Source organism: Suncus etruscus, chromosome 1, assembly GCF_024139225.1.
Source record: "Suncus etruscus isolate mSunEtr1 chromosome 1, mSunEtr1.pri.cur, whole genome shotgun sequence".
Taxonomy (NCBI): Eukaryota; Metazoa; Chordata; class Mammalia; order Eulipotyphla; family Soricidae; genus Suncus; species Suncus etruscus.
Window position 1 is genome coordinate 22,794,439 of NC_064848.1, and position 13,386 is coordinate 22,807,824.

A 13,386-nucleotide genomic window follows, 5' to 3' on the forward strand; every position below is an offset into this window, starting at 1 on the left:
TGTCTCTGCCTCTTCCCATCCTCACTTTGGTTCTCTAACTCCTTTGCCTTCATGCTTTGCCGTGTTCCAGCTCAGCAGAGCCTATGTCACCTGCAGCAGAAACAACTTCTCTTTGTGCAGGGGACCCACCATTTCAGCTTTTTTTCTTGTTCATATTAGTGCTGGGGCAGGTCATGGGCTTTTGGTGGGCACCTGGGGAGTCAGATGGGAAGACAATGTTAACAGGGAATGGGAGGAAAAAGGGGCAAGGACCCGAGTTTCTAGGATAGGGAGAAGGGAAGTGGATGTGTGCAGGAAGAGAGCCCAGTGTACCTCACACCCCTCACATCCCAGACCCAAGGACTTGAAGATAATTTTGGACTTGCTTCGAGCAAAGGCGCCAACTGCCCCACTGTGATGGGTGCTTAATCAGTGGTTGGGGATGCCAGGGAAGAGGGGAACTCCTTCAGGCAGGGATTGTGCTCTTGAAGCAGTGGTGCCCCCACCCTGACAGCCAGAGTGTTTGGAGTGGGAGGTAGTCTTGGGGTCTCTCCTCTTACATTGTGGGTGGGTAGGAGGGCACAGGGTGTCTAATCCTGCCTGCAATGCTTTGCCTACATCACCTTGCCCCAGAGGCAGTTGTCACAGTGTGTAGCTAAAGAGACTGAGCGTGGCTGTGTGCAGGAAGAGCAAAACCTGTATCACAACCAGGGATGTTACCCGTTGTCCTGAGTCCTGATTCTGCCCCCTTGCTCTCTGTGTCCAACTTTGAGCTCACTGTGACTCGCTTCTCTGGCACACTGGTTCTTCAATACAGATAAGAACCCGTTATTTTGGGGTGCTCCTGGGAATTGGGTGAGTGAATTGCTGGAGATGTTAGAATGGTGCCTGGCACAAATGCGTGCTCTGGAGGGCATTCTGTGTGGTCACTATTGCTGTTTTCCCTTCTAAATGTAGGATGTCAGTGAAGATGACTTGAGAATCTGCTCTGTTAGAAAAATGTTAACTGCCATAGAGATTAACTTGTTTCTCCTGTTACTTCGTGAATATTCAGAAAATGTTGGAAGGGATTCATTTTGATGGCAAGATAATGTAGTGTTTATTTAATTTAATTGGCTGTGGTGCTGGAAAAACAATATAACTTACTAATTATATATGTAGAGTACTGTTCTTGGGCTCAGAAAAGCCACCCCAGAAGAAAAAGTGGCTGGCGGGCCTGGAGAGATAGCACAGCGGTGTTTGCCTTGCAAGCAGCCGATCCAGGACCAAAGGTGGTTGGTTTGAATCCCGGTGTCCCATACGGTCCCCCGTGCCTGCCAGGAGCTATTTCTGAGCAGACAGCCAGGAGTAACCCCTGAGCATCGCTGGGTGTGGCCCAAAAACAAAACAAAAAAAAGAAAAAAAAAAAAAAAGAAAAAGTGGCTGGCAAAGAATCCTGGGTGAAAAAAAGACAATAGAGACAAGGGCCAGGAGGACCAGTCCATAGTAGGAAGCTTGCCACAAGGAACAGTGGAGTGCAGTTAGGGCAGAGAAGAGACCACTATGGCAATGATAGTTGGAAATGATTACTCTGGACAATCTCTGGATACTGAAAGAAGGTAAAGTGATATGGATGGTACTCCTTCATCAACAATATTGCAAACCACAGTGCCTAAAAGGAAAAAAGGAAGAGAAAGAGAGAGAAAGAAAAAAAGGAAGAGAGAGAGACAGAGAGATAGAGTGGGAAAGCCAGAGAGAGAGAGAGAAAGTCCGCTATAGAGGCAGGAGGGTATAAGGACAGAAAGGTAATGGGGAGATTGATGGCATGAATGTGCTCTTGTAAAGGAATGGGTGCTGGACATCGTATTACTGAAACTCATCATAAATAACTTTATAAATGTGTATCTCATAGTAATTTAATTAAATATTATATACATATAAAAAGAATCCTGGGTGAGGGGCTGGAGAGATAGTATAGCCCTTAAGGCCCTTGAAAAAAAAAATTTTTTTAAGGCCCTTGAATTGTATGTGGCTGACCCAGGTAAAGTATCTGACTTCAGATAAGATTGCCTGAGGGGCTGGAGAGATAGCATGGAGGTAGAGCATTTGCCTTGCAGGCAGAAGGACCGTGGTTCTAATCCCGGCAACCCATATGGTCCCTCGAGCCTGTAGAGCCAGGAGTAACCAACTGAGTGATGCCGGTGTGACCCAAAAAACAAACAAACAAAAAAGATTACCTGTGCCCTGCCAGGAGTGAATCCAAAAGAAGAGATAAGCCCTGAGTACCTGAGTTTGATCTCAAAAGAATAATAAAAATTCTGGATAAAAAGAGCTACCTGTTATAAAATGACTTTGTTTTTACAAAATGTTTATTTTATTGGGGCTACTTCCAGGTATACTCAGGGATCTCTCCTGGAGGTATTGGTGACTGTAAGAATACTAGGGATAAAATGTTGGCTATACCTTTTCCATTGTGCTATCTCTCTGGCCCCTAAAATTATGTGCTATTAAAAGAAGTTTAGGGGGCAACAGATGTGGCTCCAGTGATGGAGCACAGACCTCTAATGAATGAGGCTCTGGGGTTAGTCACTGGCTTTTCCTAGTCCCCCAAGTACTACTGACTGTGGCCCACACAACAATAAAAGAATTTTAAGCAAAGCAAAATAGGTACCAAAGAAAGAAATCTTTACAATTTACTGACACATTGAAGGTATTTTCTTTCTAGGCATGTATATAAGTAAAAACAGAAAAAAATAATACAAGAAAGAAAGCATTATTACATGCCACTTAAAATTGATGTTAAATTATATTTATTTGACTGCAACAGAAGAAAATAGGGACAAATAGAAGCAGAAGAAATTGCTCAATATTAACCAATCTTGCCTTCACACCAGGAAATATTTGTTTCTGACATAGCTAAGGGTCATGAAAGATTATGAAAAGCAATAAGTGTTGGAGTCCTGGCTTTTAAACTCAAGATTTCAGCTTTAGATGCCATTAATTAAAGCCTTTTGGTGGAAGCAGAAGAAATCAGGAATCTTTAACTTCCTTACTCCCCTTCACCCTCTGAATCTGCACAAGCCTGGTTGTTTCCTGTAAAATGTGTCCAGTTCTCACCATTGCTCCTTTCACTTTTCTGCTTAGGATAATTTTTTTTTGAATAGAAGAACAGAACTCTTATTCCTAGAACTTTTATTTCTCTGGAGCATGAGCATTTTCAGAGACAGCATAACAAAGAGAAACATCCAACACTGTATTTAATGAGACTTTAGAAGTTAAGGTTCACCTGGGGAGTGGATATTCCATGAAGTTCTAGACTGTTACTGCCATGGCCCAAGTCTCACTTGTTGCCTATTTTCATCAATAATATGTCATTGAAGTGTGGCTATGCTCGTCCATTTAAAGGTTATGTTCCTGGGGCCCAATGGGTCGTGCCAAGAGGCCATATGGAGGGCAAAGCCTGACATGTTTACCGATTCTTGACGGGAAATGTTTGCTGGCCTCTGTTTTCAGATGAAAACTTGAACCGGAAATGCCAGGGGAGGAGTGGTTTAGGGCCAACACAGGAACTTTCTCAGTGGCAGAGTTGGCCACTGACAAAAGGGAGGGTGAGAGTGCCCACTTCTGGAGTGATGCAAGCTGGTCGGGATGCTCCTTGGGCAGGGAGTACCGAGGCAGCAGGATGGATGGACACATTAGCTTTCAAGCTCTCCTTCAGTTCCCTGTGAATCACTCCTAGCTTCAAATTGGTCCTTATTAACTCTGACATTTTCTTGGCATTTTTACATGTTAGCACTCGGCAACATTTCCTTTGAACATTTTAAGTCACAAAAAAGTGTTCTAATGCTTTAAAAATGAGATTTAAATGAAAATGGATTTTATTCCAGAGTCCTGCATTTTCATTTTTTTTTTTAAAATAAAGTATTTTTTTTTATGGCTCTGGGATCTATTCCCGGATGTCAGTGCTGAATTTTCAGAACCTCTGGGTGCCAATGATGGTTTCCTTGTAGCAAGCCCATCTTTGGGCGGACAGATTTGCTATAGGATTGAAATAAAGGGGAATCCTAGAGAGAAGCGGAGAGGGCAGGGAGGCAGTAGGGTTGGAGGCCTGTTGTGTGCGAAAGTCTGTTGTGCAGGGGCAAAGTTGTAGAGCAAAGGCCGGGCAATAACTTTCGAACTGGGGCATGAAAAGGAGAACCTGCCTGCCAGCTTGGTGTGACCATGCCAACTTTTAGAATATATTGTGGAAGTTTTTGGGGGGAGATCTAGTTGGGAAGTTTGGAGGAATAGGATCATAAATAAATCCAAAACTCTCTTCCAAATACATGATTTCTCTTTATTTATTATTTTGGGACCAGTGGCTCTCAAGGGCTACTCCTGGCAGTGCTGGAGGTCCCTGTAGTACTGGGGATCAAACCCGGACCTCCTGCATGCAGAGCCATTGCATTTTCTCGCTGGCCTTTAAGAGTCCCTGCAGTAGGCCCGGAGAGATAGCACAGTGGCATTTGCCTTGCAAGCAGCCGATCCAGGACCAAAGGTGGTTGGTTCGAATCCCGGTGTCCCATATGGTCCCCCGTGCCTGCCAGGAGCTATTTCTGAGCAGACAGCCAGGAGTCACTCCTGAGCACCGCTGGGTGTGGCCCAAAAACAAACAAACAAAAAGAGTCCCTGCAGTAGAACTCTGAGACTAATTAATGCAAAGTCAAAAGACTTAAACACAGTTTGCCACAAAGAATGTCTCTGAATGTTCATTCTGTCCAGAGACCAGCTCTCTGACCTTTAGTCAGGGACAGAAAAATTTCCAGTGTTTCCCTGGCTCAAGCTGGTGCAGAGCTGAAGTCTACATATGGGGACAATAGCAAACAGCCAGCTGGGAATGGACAAAGAGCAGAAAAGGAAATGTAGACAGAATTGACTTTTGGCGGAGATGCTAAGGCACATCCTTGTGAAATAGTCAGCTGAAGAGTCTGCAAGGAATCCCTTGGGAAATGCAAACCAAGAGAAACCCCCTTGTGAGTGAGTTCCCAAGGCCATTGTGGTGCAGTGGATTGAGAGAGAGTCTGTTGATGTGTGTGTCCATTTCAGCTTTCTAGCTAAGCCTGTGTGACAGTCACCCATGTTCCCGATGACAGAGGCAGTATCCAGACCTTGGTAAGAATCTCCGTGGTACTTTTAAAATCTTTTCTTTACTGTTAGCACTGCAGTCCTCTTTCCAGCAAAGTATGGTAAGACTATGGTATTGTCTTCAGACTAGATACAAGATAAGGCTTGGAAGGAAGGGACCTCTGGCTGGTCCTTCCCCCCCACCCCCCATCCCCAGCTCTGTGCATTCCAGCACTGGAGAAAACCTCTCACTGGCCCTGCCACAGACTTTATCTTCGGCCAACTAAGTAATCTAAGAAATAGGATGCTGATCTGTCTGGTACGAAGACAGAGCTTCAGAAATGAGAATGAAGGTTACAGGCATTGAAACAGGGCCACAAAGGCCCCTGTGATCTGTTCTTTGTTGCTCACTTCAGAAGTGTTCTCTCTCTCTGGGCTTGATGCTATTTTGAGTACTGATCAAGGAGTGATCTGGACCCCTGCCCATACACTAGGGGACTGGGTTTCTAGAATGCTGCTAGTTCTACCCTTCTCTTCATTCACTGAGTTGAGTTCTTTAGGTTTTCAACTTCTGGCCCACATACTAACCCAAGTTCAATGGTTGTAGAAAGTGTGAAAACTACTGGTCTATCACAGTGGTTATAATTGCAGGGCTGTGGAAGGGTCTACAGGTAAGAAGGTAAAGAAAGCTGTTTTAGAACACTGAGATGGCTGTGAACTGTGAATCTGACACTCACTTCTGGAGAGACAGGGGGAAAGCACCCCTGTTTCTAAGCTCCCAGTCCTGGGAAAAGAGTAAACTCCATCAGGGGAGCCTCTGCTTCAATGGCAAGTCACGTGCCAGTAATGGCCAGAGAAATGAGGGCAGAGGACAGAAGCTAACCTTAGGGAAAGCTTTTCTTTTGGTCATAGGACATAGAAAACAAAATCCTCCCAGAATTGATCATTTTATGATAGAGAAACATTTTAACACCCAGTAGAACACAACAAATCTTATCTAAAACATCACTCATCTGTGATTAGAGGGGAAACAAATCAAGGGTATGGAGAATATCCATAATAAGCCTTGGATACAGATCCAAAATCTGAGAGTAGTGGGGGTGTGGGGCAGAGAAGAATAAATAGACTGCTGGATAGTAATACGAGAGCTTAAATAGATTGTCTTGAGTACAGGGTGGTGCTATAAGAGGGACAGTCTGATGAAAAACATTAACTGTCAGTCACCAAATAGTGGGGACAGAGGGAGGGGTAAGGGACAGTGAACCCGAGAGGACATTGTGATGGAGAGGGTTATTTGAGGGTTGTTTGTATCACCTACACTATTAAAAAATACCTTAAAAAGTAAATAGAAGAAAAGCTACAAGTCAGTAGCTTAAAATTGAGCATACTTAAGTTGAAGGACTCTCAATGCCTTCTTATAATTTTTCCCAATTTGCTTTACTGTGTTAATGCTTCTATTGCTGCTGGAAGAGATGATCAAAGATTTGGGGGAACCAAACCTCAATCACATATATTATCTGATGGTCCATGGCTAATAGTCTAGGCCTTGTACAGCTCCTCCAGGGACCTTGCTTAAGGTTTCATCCAAATCCAAGTGACAGCTGGGCTGGAATTTCATTGGAAACTCATGCCATTTAGGTGGCCAGTATTGTTTGGTTCAGGACTGAGGGTTCCTTTTTGGGGGGAAGAGTATGGTGCCCTTCATCTTCAAAACAACCACAGCACATCCAATTCATCTCTTATTTGGATTCATAGACTCCCCTCTGTTACCAGAGAGAAAGGATCTGCATTTCCAGGCACATATGCTTCTTGGGATTGCCATGATAAAACTTTAAGGGTTAACTGGTTAGTCATCTTCATTCGACTTATAGAGTCCCCTTTGCCTCATGTAACATCACATATTCAACATCAGACAGAGGTGCCACGGTCATGGGGGCTGGAGTTCTGACTCTATATCCAGCCTGGTAAAAGCCAAGTGATGTATATATTCATGCATCTGGAAGGTTCTTCCAGCTCCAGCACTGGTCATCAAATATTCCCTCCTTGAGCTGCCACAGTTTGAAGTTATGTATTGGTGAGAAACCAGAACAGCATTATTAAATAGAATCTTGTATGGACAAGGCACTGAGAAAATGTTTGCAGAACAAAAGAGTATTAATAAGTTCACTGTTGGTAATATGATTTGAATGCAGCTTTGATTGTAAATCTTGATGTACTATATTATCATTGTCATTAGCTACAGATTAGGAAACAAGCTAATGTCATTACAGGAATATATTAAAACAGGAAGTGATTCGGTAAATCATGATAGGAACAATGAAAACATGAACTGCTCTGTTTTATATCCTTGTACTCTGCTGAAAGTGAAAGGTCTAGCTTTCAATCAAGGAAGAGAGAATACAAGATCTCAAGGAGCCATGAAAACTTAATCTTTCTTCCTCTTCCCTTTTTTCTTCCTTCTTCCTTCTCTATTTTTCCTCCTTTTTTCATCCAAAAATCAACTAGTCTCATTTTAAAATTAAATAATTTATTTTATTTATTTGTGTTTCAGTGTTCAGTGTTACAGTGTTCAGGAGTTACTCCTAGCTCTGTGCTCAGGGATTACTCTTAGTGGTACTCAGGGGAGGGACTGTATGTGGTTCCAGAGATTGCTTGATCTTGGGTTGACTGCATGTAAGGCAAGTGCCCTGCCTGCAATACTATCATTCTAGCCCTTGAATAAAATTTTTAAGTGAAAATTTTAAATTAAAATTATTTAAAATTAATTAAAATTATTTAAAATTAGGAAATTTAAGTTAAATTTATAGTTGATATAGTTGACCATAATACCATATTTGTTTCCAGATAAGTGAAAAAGTTATTTAAAAAGAATAGAAAGAAAACATAAAAAAAGAAAAAGGAAGAGAAGAAAGAAAATTAAAAAAAGAAATAGTAGTTCAAGCTAATTTGTGAAAATTATTGTATCTCCAACATAGTCATTAATATAATGCAAAAGGTTTAGGAAGCTCTTGTTAGCTGTCCATTCTCTTAAATAGGTATTTTTCAATAGGGATAATAGCATCAAACAAATGAAGTTCTCCAGGAATTCAAAGCACTTAGTACTGATTCTGCAGCTATTGTGAGATGTGTACTCAGCTGCCAGGCCTACCTGAAGGAGGATGTGATGGGGAGGATGCCCACACTTGTGCCAAAAAAACCCTGACGATATCACCCCTAAATACTGACTGGCATGTCTGAAGTTTGGTCAGATTGATGTCCCAGAAGAGAATTGTAGAGGAGTGGTGAGGCAGGGCCATCGGCAAAGTGATGATTGTAGGTGATGGATACAGCAGGCATGGCTTCAGCACGGTAGAGGCTTAGCCCACCCTTTTCTCCCGAGATTGCCAGCTTTCTGCTGTCTGGCCAGTGTACCCATGATTTTTCATGGCTTACTTTACAACTCTTTTAAGAAAAGAGTGAGTTCTAGGGAGCTGGCCTGGCATGAATATAGTAACTGCCTTAAATCAATTTCTTGAGGGTTAGGGAAATGTCTTAAGTGGTAGGGCACCTATAAGTGTGATGTCTTTTTGATCCTCAGCACTTCATAGCCATGTGCATCAGTGAGTGAAAGCTCTAACCCTTGAGCTGCAACAAACAAACAACAGTAACCTTATAACAAATGTAGTTCTTTCCTGAAGTACTGCAGCAACTTTCAACATTTTCTCCCTAGCCTGGCCCTCAGTACTGCACCTCAGGCTTATTCGGCCCATTTGCCACTTTGTCCTTCTCACTCAGCCTCCATCATCTGCCCCCCTACACACCACCATGATCTCCCTAACTCTCTCCCCTGTGCTATACTGTCCACCAATGTGATGTGACAGTTGTGGCCCTATGTCTCTGCTGGACATGAGCTTGAGGCCAGAACCTGTATGAGGCTAATTTTTGTGTCCTGGTCAGCAGTGTCATGTGTGCAAGTTCAGAATCTTTGAGATCAAAAAGGAGGAAGCAACCCCTTCTGAGCCACTTGACTACCATGTTAGAGTCCCCTATAGCGAAGGGGATGGGGAGCAGAAAGGATATGGAGGACAGAAGACAGAAAGGAAGACAAGGCTAAGGAGAGAGGTGTAGGGGTGTGGGATGAGAAAGTGGGTACAAGCAGAGAACCCTACTGACTTTTGAATTCTTAGGGGTTCTTGGGGACAGTAATAAAAATTCTTGCTGATAGGGGTGTGTGTAGAAGGTAGGTGTGAAAGAGATCAGTCAACAGGCAGGAAAAATAGATAAGATGATCTCTGATCCTCTTAGGAAGTGCATAAAGACCATAAATAAGGGGGCCCGTGAGAGTCAAGGTAAGATGTATGATTCTGAAGAGTAGCAACTCTGCTGAATGAGGAGCCTTATTTCTGCAAAACAAGTGCAAAGGCCTGGAGGTGGCGGGGATTAGTTTTTGATTCCAAAAGACAACACACGGGCTGATAGGTTGGACTGGAGGGTAAGGGGGAATGTGACAGGTTGAAGTTAAAGTGGAGGCAAGACCCTCTCCCAGGATTTCTCCAACAGCTGATAAAGGAGGTCTGGGAGTTTGTTATCTCACTCATCAACACATAATAGTTATTGGATGTATCTTGTAGCATTTACTTAAACACCTCTCCTCAGTCTAGGAGCTGGCTGGCTACAGATTTAAGACCCAGAAAACAGGTTACCAAAGTAGGTCAGGTGGACTGATAGTCCATAATTGTTTCTATCTCTCAGAGTAATCTGTTGTTTTATTGCCTATAGGACATTAATCCATTTTGTATCTAATTTAGCAATCTTCTTACTTTTGCATTCATTACAAAAATCCTTTTGTCAAATTCTCCTGTGAATCTACTGCATCTCTTATTTTATTTTATTTTTTTCAACGACGGACGCAGAGCAACTCCTACTGCATCTCTTATTAATGGACAAAATGAAAGTTGGAGGGCAGAGGTAGGGGTGGGCAGGAGAGATAGCTCAACCGGCTGTGTGCAGGCTTGGCACGCAGGAGGCCTCGAGTTCAGCATTACATGCAGGTCTGGATACAACTGTGAGCTCAGAGCTAGATACAGTCCCTGAGCACCCTGTAGTGCCCTCCCTAAAACAAAAACCCTGAAAGGCCAGGGATTTAGTTAGGGTGTATGCCTTGCATCCTAGGTTTGATCCCTGGCATTTCAAGGTCCCCTGAGCATAACCTTGGAAACCTCCAAAGCACTGCAAAGTGCCTCTACTGGTCCCTTAAGGCTACAGGTCTCAAGTAAATAAATACCACATCTTTGGGCCCTGGCTTAGCTAACAGATTGGCTGAGAGTTGAGGGAATGACCAAGGCTCCACCTTCTTCCAGGAGAGGCTTAAACAGGGGCCACTAACTGTTTTTGACCTTTTGAGAATGAAGTTTTGATGGGAGTTGGTTATCTCAGTAGCAGAGAAGAGAAACTTGCTGTTTCCCCTCATCCTGCCAGGGATTAAGGGGGGCAGCATCTCTGTGCCAGAACTGGTTGAGAGGCAGAACTGGGTGGGGAAAGGACCCTAAACTGCCTCCTACTGTCCTTCACCATTTCTGTGGGGAATGCCAGGGCTGTGGAAGGGGCTGGCTTTCTAGTGTTACAGTTTCTGGCCAGTAGCTGGCTCTTCTTTTTTTTTTTTTACTAAGCATCCAGCCCAGATTGAACACAGAAGGCCCCTTTGGCAAGTCTATGAATGGATGCTTCTTGAGACATGCTTCTCCTCCTCCTCTTTTCACTTCCATCTCTCCTTTCCCTCTCCATTCTCCTCCAGCTTCTTCCTCCCCACTTCCTCCCACTTCCTCCCCTCTTCCTTCCTTTTCTTCCTCGTCCCTTCCTTCCATTTTCTCCCCTTCTCCTTCTGCAACCCTGTCTTCTCCTCCCCCCCTCTTGCCCACTTTTTCCATTCCTTTCATTATGATAATAATGACACATAACTTAAAACAGCCTGTTTTAAGCCATTTAGTCTCTAGTGCCACTGTCACTCATTCTCATCTTGAGATATCCATCACCCAAAACTGACATTCTATCTTTAAAATAATAGCTCCCCTTTCCCATGGTGCCCAGAGGCACTGTTTTGCTTCTGTCTGGAAGAGTTTGAGACCATGAGAATGGTTTCTTGCAGAATCCCCTTTGTATGTCTGGCTTCAGCCACTGAATATCATGTTCTCTGTGCTTCTCCATGCCAAGCTTGAGTCAATACTTTTTTCCTCTTTAAGTTGAAGGAACATCCATGTTTCTTACAAGTCATATCCAAGCCACATTGATTCATTCATCCAGCAGTTGATGGCTATCTGGGCTGTTTCACCTATGGCTCTGGGTGAATGATGCTATTGGGAACATGGTGTGTGCAAGTACCACGTAGGGGCTCTGCTTTCTGCTCTTTGGGGTTTGGATCCTATTCCAATTCTCTTTAACTTTTTGAAGGTGCTCAGGATACTTAGGGGTCCCTCCTGGTGATTCTCAGCTAGTAGGGCCAGATGCATGGGTTTGAGGATGCAGTTCTGCTTGAATTCTCTAGTGCCTGGGGTTACCTGGTTCACCCTGGTAGTGCTGGGGGCTTCCAGGGCCACACATAGTGTTGTTGGCACTGGTAATGTAAAGTCAGAGATTCAACTAGATTTGGCTACATGCAAGACCTGTATGAACTTTATGGCCTCTCTTTAAGGACTCTCTACCGGGCTTACATATCATCACATACTCCCCAGATGCCAAGAGCTCAGAGTTATGTCTGCACTTAGTACTTTCTGCTTATTGTGTTTCTTAGCCATGTTGTCTGTCTGGATTCACCTTATGTTAGTACAAAATGGCTATGCAAGGGATGTACTCATGCTGAGATGTTTTGAAACCTTTTCCCTAGTGTTCTCTGTGGAGACTTGAGTCAGGGAGCCATAGCCCTATATGTGAGGAGCCAGATGAGGGGAAACGAGGCAGGAGGGAAGGTGCCAAGATCACACCTGTGGGATAGTAGCATGGGCTCGGGGATGACTCACAGAGGCCCCGGGAATAACAGCAACCTAGACAGTTTTCCAAGAGGAAGATTTGTTAGATTTGTGAATTTATGAATTTTGTGCCTGAGAAAATCTATTTCTAAACTGTACTTTCTTTTTTCTGTGCTCCCTAGTGTGACAATGCAAAAGGGTTGAAGGCCTTCTACGATGCAATAAAATATGGACCAAACCACTTGATGGTGTTTGGAGGCGTCTGTCCATCCGTTACGTCCATCATTGCAGAGTCACTTCAAGGCTGGAATCTGGTGCAGGTAAGGCCCAGGTTAGCTTTGGCCAGGCACTGCCTATGACTGAGTGCTGTGTCCCATCTTTTCCTGGAAGGCTTCTGGCCCATAAGCTTCCTCTTCCCTATTGCTCAGACCTCCCCACTCTTTCCCAGATCTGTTGAGCTTGACTTCCTGCTGTCCTACTGGTTTAGCTCATGTTTATCCTGGCACTGTCTTCTCAGTGGCTGGCTCCTTCCTTCCTTCCTCCCTTCCTTTCTTCTTTCCTTCCTTTCTTCTTTCCTTCCTTCCTTCCTTCCTTCCTTCCTTCCTTCCTTCCTTCCTTCCTTCCTTCCTTCCTTCCTTCCTTCCTTCCTTCCTTCCTTCCTCCCTCCGTCCCTCCCTCCCTTCTTCCCTCCCTCCCTCCCTTCTTCCCTCCCTCCCTCCCTTCCCTTCTTCCTCCCTCCCTTTTCCCTCCCTTCCCTCCTTCGTTCCTTCCTTCGTTCCTTCCTTCCTTCCTTCCTTCCTTCCTTCCTTCCTTCCTTCCTTCCTTCCTTCCTTCCTTCCTTCCTTCTTTCCTTCCTTTCTTCCTCCTTCCCTCCCTTCCTCCCTCCCTTCCTTCCTCCCTCCCTTCCTTCCTCCCTCCCTTCCCTCCTTCGTTCCTCCTTCCTTCCTTCCTCCCTCCCTTCCTTCCTCCCTCCCTTCCCTCCTTCGTTCCTCCTTCCTTCCTTCCTTCCTTTCTTTCTTCCTTCCTTCCTTCCTTCCTTCCTTCCTTCCTTCCTTCCTTCCTTCCACCCTCCTTCCTCCCTCCCTCCCTCCCTCCTCCCTCCTCCCTTCTTCCCTTCTTCCTCCCTCCCTCCCTCCCTTCCCTCCTTCGTTCCTCCTTCCTTCCTTTCTCCTTCCCTTCTTTCCTTGAATTATTCACCCATCATCTATCCATAACTCACCCATCATCCACCCATTAATCTATACATCTATCCCCATTCAATCATCAGTCAGTCATCCATCACATCACTTATTATCTATCTATTCATTTTTACAAACATCATCCATCTGTCCATCCATTCATTTGTATGATAACCATTCATTTATTACCTATTCATTGATTACCC

The 13,386-nt window shown here is 44.2% G+C and overlaps 1 protein-coding gene across 1 annotated transcript in view; it reads left to right on the top strand.

Moving 5' to 3' along the window:
• The window catches only part of GABBR2 (gamma-aminobutyric acid type B receptor subunit 2), a 371,159-nt gene that overhangs the window by 99,886 nt on the left and 257,887 nt on the right, over positions 1–13,386 (top strand). Inside the window, exon 2 of the mRNA XM_049784138.1 lies at positions 12,185–12,322. Within this exon, the coding sequence (XP_049640095.1) occupies positions 12,185–12,322 (138 nt within the window). The remainder of the gene's footprint in view (positions 1–12,184; positions 12,323–13,386) is intronic.